Raw genomic sequence first — 16,147 nt, forward strand, 5'->3', positions numbered from 1 at the left:
TACACTAACAGAGGACCTGGGATGGCATGCTGAGTCAGCCACTTACTAGGTAAGAAACTTTGGGCAAATTAATTTTTTGAGCCTCAGATTCTTCATACATTAAATAGTAATACTTGTCTCACAGAACCGTGAGCATCTAATGAGTTATTGTACAATAACCAACCTATCACTAAGTCCTTCGTATTATTTCCTTTAATTATCACACCTATCCTATGCGATGGCCTATTATCATCGTTTTAGAGACACAAAGTCACACCGCTTTAAGTGGTGATGCCAGGATTCAAACTCCGATCTTTCTGATGCCAGTGCCCAGTTCTTAATCTAACAACCCGTGACACTTTTCCACGGTTACGTTCAAGCGCCCACCATATCGCCTGACACGTTAGGAGGTACTCAACCTTTAAAACTTTGTAATTTGCATGTGTGATTATAACGGGTACGTCCTAGAGTTTGATCTCTTCTCTGTGCAGGGGCTAAACTCCACCCCAGCCGAGAACTACACTGTCCTCGCGCGGGGCCCTCTGCGCCCCCGGGAGGCACCCAGTCCCGGTTTATTGTGAGCTTACAGTACAGTTCGCAAGGTCCCGGCCGGTGACGGCGGCGAGGCGGCGGCGTCACCTGTCGCAAATCTCCGCCCTGGGGCCTTCCCGCCGGGCCCCGCGCGGCGTCCCTAGCAACGCGCGCGCGGTCTCCCGGCCCCGCCCAGGCGGGCGGCACTGCGCCTACGCTGGGCCACAACCGCCAGTCAGGTCTCTCCCCTTCCCCTCCCTGCCCCCTCCCTCCTCCTCCTCTGCAGCCCAGAGCGAGACACCAACATGGAGCCCGAGGATCTGCCATGGCCGGGCGAGCTGGAGGAGGAGGAGGAGGAGGAGGAGGAGGTGGAGGAGAAGGAGGAGGAGGCTACAGCGGCGACAGCGGCGACAGCGGCGACAGCGGCGGCGGCGAACTTGGACGACGTCGTGGTGGTGGAGGAGGTGCAGGAAGAGGCGGGGCGGGAGTTGGACTCCGACTCTCACTACGGGCACCAGCATCTGGAAAGTACAGACGACGAGGAGGAAGAGGAGGACGAGGAGGCCAAGGCCTGGCTGCAGGCGCACCCCGGCAGAATTTTGCCTCTGCCATCGCCTCCGAGGCACCGCTACTCGGAGTGCGAGCGGACCTCCCTGGAGAAGGTGAGGCGGGCCCGGGAGGAGTGTGAAGCCGCGGCGAGTGGAGGGTGGAGGCTGCGCCCCGAGCGCTCCGCCCTTCCGCCGGTCTCGCAGCTTGACGGAGAAAACGCGCGCGGCTGAGGCTAGTAGGCAGCCCTGACTCCGGCCTAGGTGCCGGCAGGCTGCTCCGCGTCTCCAAGGCTTTGTGGCAAAGACTTCTCGTTTCCTACCCCTCGGTGAGTCTTGGGCCGTTTGAACTCCCACAGACGTTCAGGGGAGTCTGCATTCCCCGTGAGTGGGGGTGAGAAACGCTGAGAGAGGACCACGGGTGTGTCGAGCCCTGAAGGAGGGAAAAGGCGATGTAGGACCGGAGCAAGTGGTTGCCTGGGGAGCATCTTGTTGGGGAGACCGTGAACAGATTAGCTTGACTGAATTGCAGGACTGCCCTGAGGGAGCAGTGTGGATAATGTACACCGCGCGATCACTTGGTTTGGAGAGGCTCCCCGCAGGTTTTCCTCCTCTGGACAATCATTTGTAGCAATAAAGGGGTTCCCCAGTCGATAGGAGGGGCTTGGAATGGAAGAGGCTTGTGATGTGGCTCCAAACAGTCTGGAAAACTAGAAAGCACAGATAATACACAATGGAGAAAGCCGATTTCATGGTAGGCCACCCGAAGATCATTTTGAAAATAACTCTTCAATTTATTTACTGCCCTTACCCTCGTTTTTAACTTACTGCTTTTCGAGGAGCAAGACCTGCCCTGTTCAGTACAGTAGCCACTAGCCACGTGTGGCTTTTTACATCTTAATTAAAGAGGAAACTATTATAGTTTTGAATAAGAGTTAAAAATAAATAAAATGAAAAATTCCATGCGTCTGTTCTTAGCACTTTTCAAGTACTCAGCAACCACACTAGGCTAGTGGCTACCATATTGGACAGAGCAGATAATGGAACAGTTCCATCATCACAGACAGTGAAGGTGTAGAGTTTTGTCACTAATGAGCAGTATTTGTTTTGTCTGGTAAATATTCCAGGGGGTACTTAATTCACTGAACATGTCTTATTAGGATTCACCATGTGCCACACATTGTGCTGGGTGCTAAGGAAACCTTGGTGAACCCAAACGTTTTTGGTCTCTGCCTTCCTCGTGTTCATGGTCTAGACAGGGAGGCAGACAGATTTCAGATGATCATATAAATAAAAGTAAAGCTAGTATGTGCTAATATTCTGTGAAAGCATAAAGTAAGATAATCTGGCCTTGTCAGTGAAGCTAGGAAAGCCTTGAGGAGGTTATGCTAGAGCTGACATCTGAAGACAGTTTAAGGTTAATCACGCAAAGGGGAGGGAAAGAGCCCTCTAGTTGAGGGAAAAACACATGAAAAGGTACTGTTGGTGAGAGAGAGCATGGCATTTTCCAGGACCCAGAAGCCAATGTGGTTTGAGCACAGACTGCAAGGCTTTGTGTGCTATGCCAAGGATTTAGGGGCTTTATCTCTGGAGCTTTGGGGAGTTGACAAAAATATTTGAAACAAGGAGATGTATGATAAGATAGGTGTTTCAGAAAGATCAGGTGTATAGCAGAGTGCAGAACAGCTGTGATAGCAAGGTGGGATGGGGAGCAGTAGTCATAGGTCAAGGGCATAAATTAGGAGACCATTGCAGCATTGCCAGGCAAAAGATGATGAAATTTTGGAATAGGGAAGTGTTGGTGGATACAGGGAAAAGTGGACTGATTTGAGAGATATTTAAGAGGCAAAATCATCATACTTAATAACGGATGGGATGTGAAACGTGAAGTAGCCAGGTGTTAGGTTATTGTTTGAATGGTTGTGCCAATATTAAGATATGGCCAGATTTATGGTGGGGGTGGTGGCTGTGAGTGGGTGTTGGAATTGGTTGGGTGGATCTTAAGATTATGAGTTTGGTTTTGAAGACTGAAGGAGAAGTCTGGGCTAGAGATTCCAAGTTGTAAGTCATCTACATAGAGACCATAATTAAAGCCACACTTGTTGACTAGGTCTCCTAACTTTTATTTTGTCCTGTGACTTCTTGCTTGAATAACTACTAATATTCAAATCTTTATCTTGAAGCCTAGAGGAGGAGTTTTTTAAACAAAATTTTAATTTAATTTAATTTTAGATTTGGGGGTACATATGCGCGTAATTAACATGGATATACTGCATAATGGTTAGGTTTGGGCTTCTAGTGAATCTCTCACCCAAATAGTGAACATTGTACCTGATAGGTAATTTTTCATCCCTTTTCTCCTCCTTCTGGAGCCCCCAGTGTCTGTTTATTTTCATCTTTATGTTTGTGTGTACTTATTGTACGCATTCTATCTTTATGTCTCTGTATATGCATTGTACCCACTTGTCTTATCAGTGAGAGCATGTGGTATTTGATTTTCTGTTTCTGAATTATTTCACTTGATAAATAGCCTTCAGGCTCCATTTATGTTGCTGCAAAGAACAGAATTTCATTCTGTTTATGGCTGTATAATATTCAATGATGTATATTAATACATACTACTTTTTTTTTTTACCCATTCAGTTGTTGATGGACACTTAGGTTGATTTCATGACTTTGCTATTGTGAACGGTGCAGTGATAAACATATGAGCACAGACTTTTTTTTTAATGGAGTCTAGCTGGTCTAGAACACCTGGGCTCAAGTGATACTCAGCCTTGGCTTCCCAAAGTGCTGGGACTACAGTTGTAGCCACTGTGCCTGGCTCAGATGTCTTTTTGATGAAATGATTTATTTTCTTTTGGATAGATACCCAGTAGTAGGATTGCTGGGTCAAATGGTAGTTGTTTTGAATTCTTCAAGAAATCTCCATACTGCTTTCCACAGGAGTTGAACAACTTACATTTCCAACAACAGTGTATACCTGTTCCCTTTTCTTCTCATCCTTGCCAACATCTGTTTTTTGACTTTTTAATAATAGCCATTCTGACTGGTGTGAATGGTATCTCATTGTGATTTTAATTTGCATTTCTCTGATGCTTAGTGATGTTGAGCATTTTTTTCATATTTTTTGGCCACTCATATGTCTTCTTTTGAGTAGTGTCTGTGCAATCTTTTGCCCGCTTTTTAGTGGATTTTTTTTTTCATGTTGATTTGAGTTCCTTATAGATAGATGCTGGATATTAGACCTTTGTCAGATGCATAGTTTGCAGATATTTTCTGCCATCCTGTAGGTTGTCTGTTTACTCTGTTGGTAGTTTATTTTGCTGTGCAGAAGCTCTTCAGTTTAATTAAGTTCCATTTGTCTGTTTCTATTTTTGTTGCATTTGCTTTTTAGGTCTTAATCATTAACTTTTTTCCTAAGTATTCTTTAGGATTATTGTAGTTTTGGGCCTTATATTTAAGTCTTTAATCCATCTTGAGTTAATCTTTGCATATGGTGAGAGATAGGGACCTAGAGGAGGAATTTTTAAGCTAACCCTCTTTTACATACAGCCAATGTGAGAAAATTATTATCCTGTTTAATAATGAGCTATCTTTTTTTTTCCTCCTGAGACGAAGTCTTGCTCTGTCACCCAGGCTGGAGTGGAGCATCACGATCTTGGCTCACTGTAATCTCTGCCTCCCGGGTTCAAGCAGTTCTCCTGCCTCAGCCTCCCGAGTAGCTGGGATTACAGGCATCCACCACCACGCCTGGCTAATTTTTGTATTTTTAGTAGAGATGGGCTTTCACCATGTTGGCCAGACTGGTCTTGAACTCCTAACCTGTGATCTGCCTGCCTGAGCCTCCCAAAGTGTTGGGATTAGAGGCATGAGCCACTGCGTCTGGCCTCTAATAGTGAACTATCTATGGGTAATAGAAAAATCTTACTTCTGAGAGTCCAGAGTATTTTTTTGCTCCCCACAGTTTTTTCTTTCCCCTGAGAGAAATTAGGTATTTTCTTATTTACCTGAGAGAATAGATGATAATATAGAGAATATATAGGTGATTTTCTGTGTTAAAGGTAGATTTACGATGATACAATGAGTATTCAGATACGTTTTCCTTTAGTTCACTGGCATATTGAAACTTACTGGCATAGGTTGGCAAGTGTTTTAAGGAGAAAATGCTTAGTATATTTCTTGCTAGAAATTTATGAACTATGAAGTTTTTAGGTGTGTTGTATAACATCTAATGCTGTGTATTTAGAGGATGAGATCAAATAATAGGAAACATTAATTTCATCCAGTTTACTCTCAAGTTAAATGACAAAATTGTGTTACTCAATTTACTCTCATATCTCACTAGATAATAAGGGAGTTATAGTGGTGTTATATAAGGCAGTGATTAAGTTTGTAGTCCTGTTACTGAGACTGAGTTAAGCTATGATACTGTTTAAATTTGAAGCAAAATATGACCAGTCTTACAGCTAAGTCTTTTTAAGAGGGAAGTGAGTGATTCAGAGCCTCATGTTGTTTTTATGCTGGTCCTACAGACCATTCAAACACTTCTTGTAATTCCTCAACCTGAATTTCTGAGTTGTGCTCGGGAAGATAATTCAGTTCTCTGGGTTGGTATCACTAGAAATTCTTGGTCTCCAACTTTTAATTGGGTCATCAACAGTGCTTGGAAATCTTTTTTTTTTTTAAGATGGAGTCTCTCGCTCTTGTCACCAGGCTGGAGTGATCTTGGCTAACTGCAACCTCCGCCTCTTGGGTTCAAGTGATTCTCCTGCCTCAGCCTCCCCAGTAGCTGGGACTACAGATGCGCGCCACCACGCCCAGCTAAATTTTGTATTTTTAGTAGAGACGAGGTTTCACCATGTTGGCCAGGATGGTCTCGATCTCTTGACCTCAGGTTATCCACACGCCTCAGCCTCCCAAAGTACTAGGATTACAGGCGTGATGAGCCACTGCACCCGGCCCAACAGTGCTTGGAAATCTTTTTAGTTTCCTCTCTGTCAGCTTCTTTCCCTATCTTCCCTCTTAACCTCTGTCTCCCACCCAGAGTTCAACATCCCCCCATCAGCAGGTTACAGTTTCAAAGGAGAGAACACAGGCTGAACCTCTTCCATTTCTGCTCCCCATCTCCAAATTTATCTACATTGCACAATTTATTTTTTTAACCTATTCATATGCATTTTATTATTAATATTAATCCTGTTTTGTGTTCCTAGGATAAAAACGATTTAGTCGTCGTGTGCTTTTCTCTTGAGGAACTGCTAGATTTCATTTGCAGATATTTGATAATGGTTTTAAATGTTTTTCTGTTTGTTTTTTGCTTTCTTGGCCAGTATTTATCAAATTTGACATCAATATTATGCCATTTTCATAAAAGGTACTTGGATGATTTTTGTTTTTCTGGAACAGTGTAAGTAAAAAGGAATTTTTCTTTCTTGTATGTTTGAAAGATATCACCATTTAAACTATCTCTGGATTCCTTTCAGAGTTGTAGTGTATATATGTTCTCTTTTCTTGGGTTAATTTTGATAATTTTCCTAGGAAATCATTCTTTTCAGTAAGAGTTTCTAGTTAATTTTAATGGAGTGCTACACAGTATTCTTTATTTTTTCATTTGCCTCTGTGGTTATTTTCACTTCTCATTCCCAATTTTGTGTAATTATGCTTTACTTTTCTCCTGATTTGACTAGGTAGGGATTTATTTAATTTATTTTTCATTCAAGGACACAGCTCTTGATTTAAGTTTAATTCTGTTGCTGTTTATTTTTTTAATTATTAAAAATTAATTATTAATTTTAATAATAAGTTCAGTTTTCATCTTTTACTATTTCCTTAGGTTTACTTTGATGTGTGTGTGTATTTCCTTGTGTTGAGTGCTTAATTGACTTCCTTAAAAACATTTTAATAGCTTTTTTGAGATATCATTCACATACTGTACAATTCACCCTTAATTTAAACTGCACAATTCAGCCGTTTTCAGTATATTCATAGATATGTGCCATCATGATCGCTGTCAATTTTAGAACATTTTATCACTTCTAAAAGAAACCCCATACACTTTAGCTAATATCCCCCATCTTCCATTCCCCATATGCAACTATTAATCTACTTTCTGTCTATAGATTTATCTATTTTGGGCATTTCATATAAGTGGAATAATATGTGGTTTTTTTGTGACTGGGCTTCTTTCACTTAGCTTAATGGTTTCAGGATTCACCTGTGATGTGGCATGTATCAGCACTTCATTACTTTGTATGGCCGAATAGTATTTTATTATGTGGATACGTGATACTTTGTATATCCATTCGTTAGTTGATGGACTTTTTTTTCCTACTTTTTGTCTATTATGTATAATGCTACTGTAGACATTCTTATATAAGTGTATATGTGGACATATGGATTCATTTCTCTTGGATGTATATCTAGGAGTAGAATTTTTGGGACATATGGAATTCTGTTAACCTTTTAAGGACCTGCCAGATTGTTTTCCAAAGTGGCATTCCTATTATCAGTGTATGAGAGTTCCAGTTTCTCCACATCCTTATCAGCACTTGTTATTACCTGACTTTTTTGTAGTTTTGATTTGCATTTCCCTTATGGTTCGTGCATTTTTCATGTGCTTCTTGGCCATTTGTGTGTCTTCTTTGAAGAAATAGCTCTTCAGGTCTTTTGCCCATTCTTTAATTAGGTTATTTGTGTATTTACTATTGAATTGTGAGAATTCTTTATGTATATTCTTTATATATATGCATATTGCATATATAATCCCTTATCAATCAAGGGATGGACAAGATACAGTCCCTTGACAAATGTGAGGTCATGAGGACCTACTATGTTTTCTTTGAGATTTTATAGTATTGCTATTACATGTAGATCTTTGATCCATTTTGAGTTACTTTTTGTATATGATGTGAAGAAAGGGTTCAAACTTTATTCTTTTGTGACTATCGAGCACTGTTTTTTTTTTTAAATTTTATTTGTGTAAATTTATAGAGTTCAAGTATAATTTTGTTACATTGATATATTGCATAGTGGTGAAGTCAGGGCTTTTAGTGTCTCCATCACTGGAGTAGCCTATGTTGTACTCATTAAGTAATTTCTCTTCATCCATCCCTCTCTCACACTCCCCACCCTTCCAAGATTCTATTCTCTGTCATTCCATACTCTCCTTCCAGGTGTACGTATTATTTAGCTCCCACTTGGAAGAATAGGCAGTTTGTCTTTTTGCAGCACCATTTGTTAAAGAGGCTCTTCTTTTCCCCATTTATTTGTCTTATTATCCTTGTAGAAAATCAGTTAACCATAGATATATGGGTTTATTTCTGGATTCCCAATTCTATTTCATCGATCTATATGCCCACCTTATGCCAGGAGACACTTTTTTTTTTTTTTTCTGAGACAGGTGTCTCTTTGTTGTCCAGGCTGGAGTGCATGCAGTGGTGCAATCTTGGCTCACTGCAACCTCCACCTCCTAGGCTCAAGTGGACCTCCTATCTCGCCTACCAAGTAGCTGGAACTACAGGCACATGCCACCATGCCTGGCTAATTTTTGTAGTTTTTGTAGAGATGGAATCTTACCATGTTGCCCAGGCTGGTCTCAAATTATTGGGTTAAAGCCATCTGTCTACCTCGGCCTCTCAATGTGTTGGGATTACAGGTGTGAGCCACCATGCCTGACTAGGAGACACCCTTTTGATTAATATTGCTTTATAGTAAGTTTTGAAATGGGAGAGTTCTCCAACTTTGCTTTCGTTTTTCAAGATATTTTAGTCATTCTGGAGCCCCTTGCAATTCCATATGAATTTTAGATTAGCTTGTCAATTTCTACAAAGAAGCCAGCTAATATTTTGATAGAGATTGTGATGAATCTGTAAATCAATTTGGGAGTATTATCATCTTGATGTTAAATCATCTGGTCCTTTTTTTTTTTTTTTGAGATGGAATCTTGCCCATGCTGGAGTGCAGTGGTGCGATCTCAGCTCACTGAAACCTCTGCCTCCTGGGTTCAAGCAGTTCTCTTGCCTCAGCCTCTAGTAGCTGGGATTACAGGTGCACACCACCACGCCTGACTTATTTTTGTATTTTTGGTAGAGACGGGGTTTCACCTTGTTGGCCAGGCTGGTCTCGAACTCCCTGACCTCAAGCGATCCACCTGCCTTGGCCTCTCAAAGTGCTGGGATTGCAGGCGTGAGCCCCTGTGCCTGGCCTAATCATCTGGTTCATGAACATGGGATATCTTTTCATTTATAGTTGTGTCAATGATGAGGTTACATTCTGAGAAATGTTTCATTACACTATTTCATTGTTGTGCAAACATCATATAGTGTACGTACACAAACCTAGATGACATAGCCTACTACACACCTAGGCTATATAGTCTAACCATTTGTTCCTAGGCTACAAACCTATACAGCATGTTACAGTACTGAATACTGTAGGCAGTTGTAACACCATGGTAAGTATTTGTGTATCTAACACGCAAATTTTATAAATATATATATAAATATATATAAATTTATATATATATATTTTTAGACAGAGTCTTGTTCTGTCACCCAGGCTGGAGTGCAGTGACCAATCTTGGCTCACTGCAACCACTACTTCCCAGTCTCAAGTGATTCTCATGTCTCAGCCTCCTGAGTAGCTGGAATTACAGGTGTGTGCCACCACGCCTGGCTAATTTTTGTATTTTTAGTGGAGACGGGTTTTTGCCATGTTGCCTAGGCTGGTCTTGAACTCCTGACTCAAGTGATCTGCCCGCCTTGGCCTCCCAAAGTGCTGGGATTAGAGGCGTGAGCCACCATGCCGGGCCAGTATTATAATCTTATAGGACCACCATTATGTATGTGGTCTGTAGTTGATGGAAATGTTCTTATGTGGCATACAACTAATTAGATGTTTAAATTTCAATGATGTTTTATAGTTTTCAGAATTGCGCATTTTTTTCTTAAATTATTCAAAGTATTTTATTGTTTTTAATGGTATTGTAAGCATAATTATTTTTCTTTTTTTTTTTTCTTTTTTTTTTTTTGAGACGGAGTCTCGCTCTGTTGCCCAGGCTGGAGTGCAGTGGCCGGATCTCAGCTCACTGCAAGCTCTGCCTCCCGGGTTCACGCCATTCTCCTGCCTCAGCCTCCCAAGTAGCTGGGACTACAGGCGCCCGCCACCTCACCCGGCTAGTTTTTTGCATTTTTTAGTAGAGACGGGGTTTCACCATGTTAGCCAGGATGGTCTTGATCTCCTGACCTCGTGATCCGCCCGTCTCGGCCTCCCAAAGTGCTGGGATTACAGGCTTGAGCCACCACGCCCGGCCGGAATTATTTTTCTTAATTGAATGTTTGGGTTATTCGTTGTAAATGTTTAAAAACACTTGATTTTTATATGTATTAATATTGTTTCTGAATCTCTTCTGAACTTTTTATTCATCCTAATAGATTATTTGTGGGTTCTCTATGATTTTCTGATAAAGATCGTGTCAAGGGCAAATATATATAGCTTTATTTTTTCTTTCCAATCTGGATGCCTTTTATTTATTTATTTATGGCTAATTGCCCTGGCTAGAACCTTTAGTAAAATATTGAATAGAAGGGGTAAGAGTGTATATGCTTTTTTATTCCTGATCTTAGGGCAGGGGTGTCCAATCTTTTGGCTTCCCTGGGCCACATTAGAAGAATTGTCTTGGGCCACACGTAAAATACACTAACAATAGCTGATGAGCTAAAAAAAAAAAAAAAAAAAAAAAAAAACTGCAAAACTATCATGTTTTAAGAAGGCTTACGAATTTGTGTTGGGCCACATTCATGGTCCTGGGGCTGTGGGTTAGACAAGCTTGTCTTAGGGAGAAAGCATCCACTCTTTTACCTCTGAGTACGATGTTAGTTGTGCGTTTTTAATAGATGCCCTTATCATTATTGATGAAGTTTCTATCCCTAATTTCTTGAGTGTTTTTAATAATAATTTTGTCAAACTATTAATCGATGTATTACATGAATTGATATTAGGTTATTAAACCAGCCTTGTGAAAATAACTCACTTTGTCACAGTGTATAAACATTTTATGTGTTGCCTGTCATAGAAATACACACACACACATGCTTGTATTTTGTTTGAGTTATTCCATTTATATTTGTAAGATATACTGGTCTGTAGTTTTCTTTTGATGCCTTTGTCTGGTTTGGTATCAGGGTAATATTGACCTCAACGTGAATTGAAAGTATTCCTATTGTTTTTGGAAAAGTTTGTGAAGGACTGGCGTTAATTATTTGAAAGTTTGATTGGTTACATCAAATGGGTCTGGGGTCTTTTTTTTTTTTGCAGGGTGGGGCATAGTATTTTAATTACTAAATCACTCTTTTTTCTTGTTGTGGGTCTATTCAGATTGTCCATTCTTTCTTAAGTCAGTTTCAGTAATGTGTGATTTTTCTGGGCGTTTGTCCATCTCCTCTAATCCATCTCCTCTAAGTTATCAAATTTGTTGACATACAGTTTAAAAATAGTATTCTCTTATAATGCTTTGTATTTTTGTAAAGTTGGCAGTGAATTCCCCTTTTATATTTTTTATTTTGGTAGTTTGAGTCTCTTTTTTCCTTGGTGAGTCTAGTTAAAGGTTTTAAAATTTTGTTGATATTTCCAGAGACTATCTTTTGATTTGATTTCTTTTCATTATTCTCTGTTTATTTCCATTTGAATGCTTCTGCTTTGCTCAGGTTTAGTTTTCTCTCTTCTAGTTTAAGATGGAAGACTAGAATATTTATCTTTATTCTATTTGTAATATACATGTTTATAACTATAAATTTCCCTCTGAGTACCAGTTTAGTTGCAACTCATAAGTTTTGGTATGTGGTGTTTTTGTCATCTTAAAATACTTAAAATTCTTTTTCGTGATTTTTTTTTTGACCTATTGGTTGTTTAGGAGTCTGTTGCTTACTTTCCGCATATTTGTGAGTTTCTCTGATTTCCTCTGTTGTTGATTTTAAATTCATTTCATTTTGATTTGAGAATATACCTTATGATTTTAATTATTAAAATTTTTGAGGTTTTATGGCCTAACAAATGGTCTATCTTGGGCAGTGTTCCATTTGTACTCAAAAAGAAGGCATATTAAGCTGCTCTCAGATGGAATGTTCTATGATTCTTACTAGGTCTAGTTGTTTATAGTGTTGTTCACATCTTATATTTCCTTGTTAGTGTTTTGTCTAGATGTTCTGTTCTTTAGAAAAAAAATAGATCTTTTTAGGAAGTAGCTATATGTTTACAGAAAAATTGAGCAGAAAGTACAGAATTCTTATTCACCACTTCCTCCTTCCCTCCTTTCTGTGTTGCAGTAGTGTGGTATATTTGTTATAGTTGATGAGCTAGTATTAATACATATCATTATTATTTATTTGTTTATTTACTTTGAGATGGAGTCTCGCTCTGTCTCTTGAAATATCAACAAAATTTTGACAACATACAGTGTAGCGCAGTCTTGGCTTACTGCAACCTCAGCCTCCCGAGTTCACACAGTTTTCCTGCCGCAGCCTCCCAAGTAGCTGAGATTATAGGCATGTGCCACCATGCCCAGCTAATTTTTTTGTATTTTTAGTAGAGATGGGGTTTCACCATGTTGGTCAGGCTGGTCTCGAACTTCTGACCTCAAGTGGTTTACCTGCCTTGGCCTCCCAAAGTTCTAGAATTACAGGCTTGAGCCACTGCACCTGGCCAATACATTATTATCAAAATTCATAGTTTGTATTATGGTTTACTCCGTTTTGTACATTCTTTGGGTTTTAACAAATGAATGACATGTTTCCACTGTTATGGTGGAACATGTGGTGTCATATGGAATGATTTCACTGTCCTAAAAATCTCCTGAATTTCAGCTGTTCATCGTTCCTTCCTTATTTTTGAAATCCTGGCAACCACTGATATTTTTGCTGTTTTTGTAGTGTTGTCTTTGCAATGTCATCTAATTAGAACCTTACAGTATGTAGCCTTTTCAGAATGACTTCTGCCACTTAGCAGTGTGCATTTAAAATTCCTCCATGTCTTTTCATGGTTTAATAGCTTACTTGTTTCTTCCCCCTTGATTTTTTTTTTTTACTGTGGTAAAATACACATAACATAAAATTGACCATTTAATCATTTTTTAAGTGGCATTAAGTACATTCACATTGTTGTGTAACCATCACTACAGTCCATCTCCAGAACGTTTTAATCTTCCCAAACTTAAATTCCAGCATCTGCCATATCTGAGTCTGGTTGTAATGCTTGCTCAGTCTCTTCCAAACTGTGTTTTTGTCTTTAGTATGCCTTGTAATTTTTGGTTGAAAACCAAACATGATGTACTTGGATGTGAAAGGAACTGAGGTAAATAGGTCTTTATTTATCTCATTAGAGGTTGCATTGTATTTACTGTTTGCCATACTTTAGGTTTCAGAGACTAAAATTTCCCCTGGTGACCTTGATGGCTTTGGGTTTCCCTAAGGATTTCTTCTTAGGTAAGATCTGGGATGTGGTGTTCTTTCAGTTACATTCCTCTGTTACTATCAGGAGCCCTACTGATACGGTGATAAAGTTTTGGGGTGAGGGGAAGTGTTCTGTAGTCCTATGATTAGGTCTCAGTCTTTCCTCTGGGCTGTGACCTTCATCAGTGTTTCTCATCCCCCACTCACAGGTGAGAGAGGAAGGCTAGAAGGGGCTAGAGTTGGCTATTTCTCTGCTCCCATGTTGAAGGATCCAGTGGGCTTGAGTTGGTTATTTCCCTTCCCCTTCCTCAAAAGTTACAGTGGGCTGAAGCTGGGTATTTCCTTTCTCTAAGGTCAGTTAGTCTGTAAAACTCTAGTTGGTTAGGCTCTGGTAAAATAGTTTGAGGGCAAGTTTTCTAAGAAGAACAAACTACTCTGGGAATATTCGAAATGGCTATCCCCCAACTCCCTCCCCCTAACTGCAGAGTGGGTATTTTTCTGTCATCTTAACTGTGGTAACGTGCTAGGGGTTGTGGAGATAAAACTCACAGAAGTATGGAGGCCCTTCGTAAGACTGGTTTCCCTGCAGCTTTTGATTCTCAAAGTTGTCTGCATTGCACCTCCAGCAATTTGTCAATTATACTAGTTTTTTCTTCCCTAGTACTAGTTAGTTCCCACAATGGTTTCTGTTCTTGCGTTTCTGCTCTGATAAGTTGTGATTCTCTGTGTATGTGTCTCTCCAACTTTTGAAACAATAGTTTGTCCTTCATCTCAGTTCTCTGATGGATATAAGAAGAGTTTTGATTTTTTAGTTTGTTCAGCTTTTGTGTGTGTGTGTGTGTGTGTGTGTGTGTGTGTGTGAGAGAGAGAGAGAGAGAGAGAGAGAGAGAGAGATGGGGATGGGAATGATTACTTCAAAGCTCTTTATATGCTTCACCAGACCTCTGTTTTTTTTTTTTAAGATGGTATTTCACTCTTGTTGCCCAGGCTAGAGTGCAGTGGCATTATCTTGGCTCACTGCAACCTCTGCCTCATGAATTCAAGTGATTCTCCTGCCTCAGACTCCTAAGTAGCTGGGAATACAGGCATGTGCCACCACGCTCAGCTAATTTTTTTTTTCTTGTATTTAGTAGAGATGGGGTTTTACCATGTTAGGCTGGTCTCGAACTCCTGACCTCAGGTGATCCACCTGCCTCGGCCTCCCAGAGTGCTGGGATTACAGGCGTGCGGTTTTGCTTTTAAACAGACTTTATCTTTTAGAGCAGTTTTAGGTTCACAGCCACATTGACTGGGCAATACAGAGAGTTCTCATCTGTGCCCTGCCCCCCCCCCCCATAGCCTCCCTCACTGTTAACATCATGAATCACACAGGTGTCTATAGCTTGTCTTTTTATTCTTTTGACTGTGTTTTTCACAAAGCAGAATAAGTTTTTAATTAAGTACAGCTTATCAATTATTTCTTTCATAGATTATATGCCTTTAGTATTATATCCGAAAAGCCATCACCTAAACCAAGGACATCTAGATTTTCTCCTATGTTATCTTCTGGGAGTTTTATACTTTTGCACTTTGCATTTAGGTCTTTTTATACTTTTGCACTTTGAATTGAGTTAATTTTTTTGTGTGAAGGATGTCAAGTCTGTGTCTGGGTTCATTGTTTTGCATGTAAATGTCCAGTTGTTCCAGCACCATTTATTGAGAAGACTTTCTCCATTGTATTGCCTTTTGTTTTTTTTTTTTTAATCAAAAAATCAATTGAATACATTTATATGGGTCTGTTTCTGGGCTTTCAATTCTGTTTTATTGATCAGTGTGTCTCTATTTCGTTGACACATGCTGTCTTTATTACTGTAGCTTTATGGTAAGTCTTGAAGTTGGGGTCCTCCAATTCGGAGTCTTTTGCCTCTCCCTATAAACTTTAGATTGAATTCATTGATGTGTATTAAATATTGCTGGGATTTTGATTGGGATTGCATTGATCTTTAATAGATCAAGTTGGGAAGAACTGACATTTTGACAATATTGAGTATTTCATGAAGTTGAAATACCTTCTCATTTATTTAGTTGATTTCATTCATCAAGTTTTATAGTTTTCCTCAAATAGATCTTACATGTATTAAGTTAGATTTATATCTAAATATTTCATTTCTTGGGTTGTTGACGTAAATGGTATTGTACTTTTAACTTCAAATTCCTCGTCATTGCTGGTATATAGGAAGTGATTGACTTTTATATATTAACCTATATTCTGCACTTTTGCTAGTTTTACTTATTAGTTCCAGGAAAGTTTTGTCAGTTCTTTTGGATTTTCTTTTTTTTTTTTTGAGATTGAGTCTCGCACTGTCACCCGGGCTGGAGTGCAGTGATGCGATCTCGGCTTACTGCAACCTCCGCCTCCCAGGTTCAAGTGATTCTCCTGCCTCTACCTCCTGAGTAGCTGGGATTACAGGTGCCTGCCACCACGCCTGGGTAATTTTTTTTTTTTTTTTGTATTTTTAGTAGAGATGGGGTTTCACTATGTCAGCCAGTCTGGTCTCAAACTCCTGACCTTGCGATCCGCCCTCCTCAGCCTCCCGAAGTGCTGAGATTACAGGCGTGAGCCACTGTGCCTGGCCTGAATTTTCTATATAGACTGACAGTCATGTC

At 39.9% G+C, this 16,147-nt stretch overlaps 1 protein-coding gene across 10 annotated transcripts in view; it reads left to right on the forward strand.

Moving 5' to 3' along the window:
* The first annotated feature begins 710 nt into the window (after nt 1-710).
* The window catches only part of ALMS1 (ALMS1 centrosome and basal body associated protein), a 221,125-nt gene continuing 205,688 nt past the window's right edge, over nt 711-16,147 (forward strand). For 7 of the 10 annotated variants that reach the window (XR_004054345.1, XR_004054346.1, XM_030921154.1 and 4 more), the window contains exon 1: nt 780-1,172. Coding sequence is in view for 6 of the 10 variants with exons in the window: in XM_030921154.1 (XP_030777014.1) it covers nt 816-1,172 (357 nt within the window). In the remaining 4 variants the exon portion in view is untranslated. Of the gene's footprint in view, nt 1,173-1,227; nt 1,385-16,147 lie in introns of those variants that run through there. The other 3 variants (XM_030921157.1, XM_030921158.1, XM_010361970.2) reach the window with 2 other exon arrangements.

Source organism: Rhinopithecus roxellana, chromosome 17 (assembly GCF_007565055.1).
Source record: "Rhinopithecus roxellana isolate Shanxi Qingling chromosome 17, ASM756505v1, whole genome shotgun sequence".
NCBI classification, from domain to species: domain Eukaryota; kingdom Metazoa; phylum Chordata; class Mammalia; order Primates; family Cercopithecidae; genus Rhinopithecus; species Rhinopithecus roxellana.